Source organism: Salmo salar, chromosome ssa23, assembly GCF_905237065.1.
Source record: "Salmo salar chromosome ssa23, Ssal_v3.1, whole genome shotgun sequence".
Lineage (NCBI taxonomy): Eukaryota > Metazoa > Chordata > Actinopteri > Salmoniformes > Salmonidae > Salmo > Salmo salar.
Genome location: NC_059464.1, coordinates 23,570,044 through 23,575,950, shown reverse-complemented (window position 1 = coordinate 23,575,950; position 5,907 = coordinate 23,570,044). Strand labels below are relative to the sequence as shown.

The 5,907-nt window shown below is 44.2% G+C and overlaps 1 protein-coding gene across 1 annotated transcript; it reads right to left on the bottom strand.

Annotated features, from left to right (window-relative positions):
* Nucleotides 1-2,447: 2,447 nt before the first annotated feature.
* Nucleotides 2,448-5,240, bottom strand: tnfl6 (Tumor necrosis factor ligand superfamily member 6). The gene is given in 3 exon segments (NM_001141318.2): nucleotides 2,448-3,202; nucleotides 4,019-4,130; nucleotides 4,896-5,240. Coding segments are annotated over 3 exon segments (810 nt in total). The 5' UTR covers nucleotides 5,178-5,240; the 3' UTR covers nucleotides 2,448-2,786.
* Nucleotides 5,241-5,907: the final 667 nt, after the last annotated feature.

Genomic DNA, 5,907 nt, shown 5'->3' with positions numbered 1-5,907 from the left:
TTTTACTGGTCAGAACGTGACAGCCCTGGCATGCTGTCAATTAACTTCTGGGCCACATCCTGACTGATGGCAGCCCATTCTTGCATAATCAATGCTTGGAGTTTGTCAGAATTTCTGGGTTTTTGTTTGTCCACCCTCCTCTTGAGGATTGACCAGTTCTCAATGGGATTAAGTTCTCAATGGGATTAAGTTCTTGGGAGTTTCCTGGCCCAGGACCCAAAATATCGATGTTTTGTTCCCCGAGCCACTTAGTTATCACTTTTGCCTTATGGCAAGGTGCTCCATCATGCTGGAAAAGGCATTGTTCGTCACCAAACTGTTCCTGGATGGTTGGGAGAAGTTGCTCTCGGAGGATGTGTTGGTACCATTCTTTATTCATGGTTGTGTTCTTAGGCAAAATTGTGAGTGAGCCCACTTCCTTGGCTGAGAACCAACCCCACACATGAATGGTCTCAAGATGCTTTACTGTTGGCATGACACAGGACTGATGGTAGCGCTCACCTTGTGTTCTCCGGACAAGCTTTTTTCTGGATGCCCCAAACAATCGGAAAGGGGATTCATCAGAGAAAATGACTTTACCCCAGTCCTCAGCAGTCCAATCCCTGTACCTTTTGCAGAATATCAGTCTGTCCATTATGTTTTTCCTGGAGAGAAGTGGCTTCTTTGCTGCCCTTCTTGACGCCAGGCCATCCTCCAAAAGTCTTTGCCTCACTGTGCGTGCAGATGCACTCACACCTGCCTGCTGCCATTCCTGAGCAAGCTCTGTACTGGTGGTGCCCCGATCCCGCAGCTGAATCAACTTTAGGAGACGGTCCTGGCGCTTGCTGGACTATCTTGGGCACCCTGAAGCCTTCTTCACAACAGTTGAACCGCCCTCCTTGAAGTTCTTGATGATCCGATAAATTGTTGATTTATGTGCAATATTACTGGCAGCAATATCCTTGCCTGTGAAGCCCTTTTTGTGCAAAGCAATGATGACGGCACGTGTTTCGTGTTTCCTTGCAGGTAACCATGGTTGACAGAGGAAGAACAATGATTCCAAGCACCATGCTCCTTTTGAAGTTTCCAGTCTGTTATTCAAACTCAATCAGCATGGCAGAGTGATCTCCAGCCTTGTCCTCGTCAACACACACCTGTGTTAACGAGAGAATCACTGACATGATGTCAGCTGGTCCTTTTGTGGCAGGGCTGAAATGCAGTGGAAATGTTTTTTGGGGAATTCAGTTCATTTGTATGGCAAAGAGGGACTTTGCAATTAATTGCAATTCATCTGATCACTCTTCATAACATTCTGGAGTATATGCAAATTGCCATCATACAAACTGAGGCAGCAGACTTTGTGAAAATTAATATTTGTGTCATTCTCAAAACTTTTGGCCACGACTGTAGACTAAGTATAGGTAATTTGATGTTGAAATGTTGAAGTTGAAATGGTGCTGGAATAGTGGAGGCAGCTCCTGTTTTCTTTGCGACTTACAGTAACTCTCCGTGGATCTAAATCAATAGTTGTGAAGTGGTCCGAAAAAGTCTTAAACATTAACTTCCTTGACCATGCTGTAGTTCATGTAACTGTTTGTTACATGCAATATGCTTTGTGGACTTCACCGGTCAGAGGTTGCTATCCGGTTTTATGATGTAACAAAGGTGTGGTTGAATTTATTCTGTCACTGTCTTATTGTTTCATCCTTTAGGCCTATATACAGTATCACGGTCGCAAGGTGAACTAACAGGTTAAAGAGCAAACAATGCAATTATCATAACATATAGGTTGTAATATGGCCTTTTTTTGGCTTCCCCAGTGATTTTACCCACACACCGCTACTGAACTAAGCTCTCTCTCAGTTGACACTCAGATACTGTTGCCTCTGTTTATTTTGAGCTGCATTTACACTGGTAGTCCAATTCTCTTGCACTGATTTTGAAATCGCAAGCAGCGCTACCTCATCAAGAGACCACAGGCAACCATGAGCTTGAAACATGTCTCCTACATTCACATCCTGGCTCAACCCTAACAGTAGCTATAACCTTAACCCTAAACTCATGTCAACACAATGCTCACCCTATACTCTTAGAAAAAGTGCTATATAGAACCTAAAAGGGTTCTTTGGCTGTCCCCATAGGAGAACACTTTGAAGAACCCTTTTGGGTTCCATGTAGAACCCTTTCCACAGAGGGTTTTACATGGAACCCCAAATGGTTCTACCTGGAGCCAAAACGGGTTTTACCTGGAACCAAAAAGGGGGACAGCCAAAGAACCCTTTAGGAACTCTTTTTTTCTAAGAGTGTAGCCATAACCTTAACCTTAACCTCATGTCCACAACCCAGCTCAATGCAACCAAAAAAACAACAGATTAAAAGAACACTGATGGTCCTTCTTTTTGCAAGCACGGACACTCACGACATTCAAACAGACATCTGACAAAGACCTCAAAAAGTCAGAACTCTTTAAAATACTTATTTATTACAATAGAACATTGTATACCCGTTGACATTATATGAAATCCCAAACATGCATATTATTTCTCTGTGTTCTAATGAACATACATTCAGACCTGCTGCTGGGATCATCAGTGTCAATTTTTTTATCAGAATAAATACTAAATACCACTTTCCTCACCAGCATATTAGTGTTAAGGTTTCCCGGATTTAAATATCAGTTGAAACCCACTGCACTTCTAACATCACAAATAAATAAATTAATGCTCATTGCACTGCCATTACTGTTCTGCCAAAATATAATGGTCATTGGCCAGAAAATAGACATGAAACAGATTTCCTCCTGTTCTCTAGATCTTGTGGAGTCCAAAGAAGTTGGCATGATGAGCATGGCTGAGCATGGCTGGATGGGAGACATTCACATATAGCCAGTCCTGCTTTTCAAGCTTCAGTGTGGATCCCAGGTAACTCCCCGAGGTCCAGACATGCCCATGAGAGCCCAGGTTGCAGTAGCCCTCCCTGTGCCCCTCCATCAGGGTGAGAGACTTGAAATTCCCTGGCCTTCTCACAAACACAGAGTGAACCAAGGCATCTGTAGGGGTGCAGTGATTGGCTTCAAACTGCACCCGGGAGTAGATGTGGTAGAGCCCAGTCTCGTTGACTTGCAGACCGCCATCCCGATAGACCACGCCCCCCTCTGTGAAGGCCCGCCCCGCCTTTGGCTCCCAACGCAAGGTATTCTGTGAAACATGCTTCTCAATCCGGCCTGAGGGAGACAAAGGGAGACAGCAGGGACAGCAGGGAGAATGGTGTTAGAGATGACACTCCACTGGGCCTACATCAGGAGTGCATGCTTAATTCAATTAATCAAGGCCCTGATGAGCAGCTGATTAATAGAATCAGGTATGTTAGAGCAGGGCTGGAGCAAAAACCTACACACCAAAACAAAGTAACTAAACTTTTGATTTGAACTGCAGTCAGCCAGAGCCGACCCTAGCATTTTGGGAGCCCTAAGCAACATTTTGATGGTGGAGAGAAAATATGTTTTAGAGTTACTTCAATTATACACATTTTGCCATGAGGTAGAGATTTTGCAGTTTCATAACTAATTTAATTTAGCCATGGGGCGGAGAGACAATTTTGCAGTTTTACAGCCAATTTCCTGCAATTCTACTCATTTTGCCATAGGGTGGAGATACATAATTTTTTTATCATGCTAATATGATATCTGAGTGAGAGTGACTAACAAAATCAATGGGGGCCCCCTAGAGGTCAAGGGCCCTGGGAATGTGCCCTGCGTGCCTGGTCGGTAATTCGATCATGATAGCTGGCTAGACCAACTTACCAATAAATAAAAAATTGGCTGACATAGGCTAATTTAGTGACTGACATAAAATAAAAACTGCTGATGCACAACCAAATTTAGAAATTGCACCTTGTGTATTCTACTATTCTAACTCACAACTGTAATTTGAAACCCACATTTTTATTTATTTTTGGTCTGTGGCCCCCTAGTGGCCGCGGGGCCCTGAGCGGTCACTTATGTCGCTTAGTGGCTAGGGCCGGCTCTGCCCCAGCTTACCTATAACATGTGCTGCAGGTCTGCCGGCTGTCTTCCCCCTGTTTGGATCGGTCTCTGGAAGGTCACCCACTAGCTTCTCAGGCCCACGACCATCAATCTCAATGTTAATTTCCTGTGAAAAAAGAAGAGAGAAATCTCATTGCCACTTCACATTAGCACACACACATGCAAGGTTTTTCACATCAATATAAAATATCCACATCACAGATGTTACGTGACATTTTGTGGTTAAGAGTGATCAATATAAATGTAGCGCTAAGATACTCTGAACATCAGCTTTTCTCTGAATTTGTATTTTGAGTCAAGGATTTCCTGTAGCACCGCTGGACTGGTGACCACAACTCTGAACAGATTCCGGTCTGGGCTGACATCTTTAAATGTCACTGCTACTTAATAGTCTGAGATGCAGAGGCAGCAAGAAAACTTGCACAAAAGTTAAAGCCTGTTTTGCCTATTTTCCATCAACACTTTACCTCTGTCTGTCCCCTACCCCTCACCAGTCTCCCACTCCTTTTCCAATGGTCACAATAATCATCAAGGTGATAATTAAATGGTAGGAGGCATCTTTTTTTGGGTTCAGTTTTTTCTTCTTGTTGCTACGATATTGCATTTTGTTACTATATGTCTCTGTTTTTCTCATCAGTAAGTTAAGATGTTTTAGCCAACAACAAAAACAATGAAAGGCAAGGAGATACTAAAAATGAACTACCGCAATGCGTCTATTTCATTGATGGTTTTGACAGAGGATCAGTGCAGTGTCATTGCAAAGAAAGATGCTGACATCATACAGAAAGAACATTATGAGACAGAGAAGTGACGAAATACAGAGACCCTTTGATACAAATAGAAATCAGAGAGCAGACTTGCTCTTGCAGACCTGTTGTATCCCATCGAGTTGAGTCTGTAGTTTGATTATCTGGTAGGCACCCAGTCCCAATGCCCCAAACACCAGCAGCAGCAGAAACAGCAGAGCCATAGCCAGGCTCCAGGAGCCAAGCCCCCTGCTGCCTCTCACCCTGCCCCGCTCCATCACTCTCTCATGGGCAGGAGGGAAGGACCAGCAGGGCAGCATGCCTGGAGGTTGGACCGACGGCTGTGGACCTCTACCACTGTCCACTAGAAACACCTGGGGGTAAGGATAGCCCTGTGTACCGCTCATGGTGCAAAGTGTGTGAGAGAGGAGCGTGAGTGTGTGTGTCGCCTCTGTGTGCAGGAGGTGTGTGCTTCTATCTGAGCATCTCAGTCTTATAAAATCTTGGGTGACTGGAACCCACAGCTTCCACCCACACACAATAGGGGGGGCTGTGACAAGCTCACACCACCTCTCACTCACGCTCTCCATCCACTCCTCTCTCAAAAGAAAACTTAGCCAGGTGACTGGTGCTGTTGCAGGACAAGTAGATAATAATGAGCTCATAGTAGAGAAACTAATTTACACTTTCACACACACTTTCATACATGCATGCACGCACGCTCACATGCACACAGACTTGGAAAATGGAAGTGAAAAATGCACTAATAGTTTACTACAGTGTCATTAAAAACGTTGTGAAAACATTTATTTAATCTGCTCTCCAAACCATTGCACACCTTTATCTCTCTGTCTCTCCTTAGTGGGGTTTTTGCACGTACATGGTCCTTGACAAATAAACCAAAAAATGAACAAGTGGGGTGTTTAGCTGACCACACTTCTAACCACCTTGTTCATCTCAGCGTGGGGCCAGACAAAGAGGACAACCTAGAAAGACTACATGAGAAAACCCCTCACATGTACTCACAGCCCTACCCAATTGCCACAGAACTACTTCTGGGGTATGAGGAACGTTTGAGTGACATGCAACTCTGACTGTCAGTTCTGGAAATGGTTAACCTTACAGTACCTTGAAATG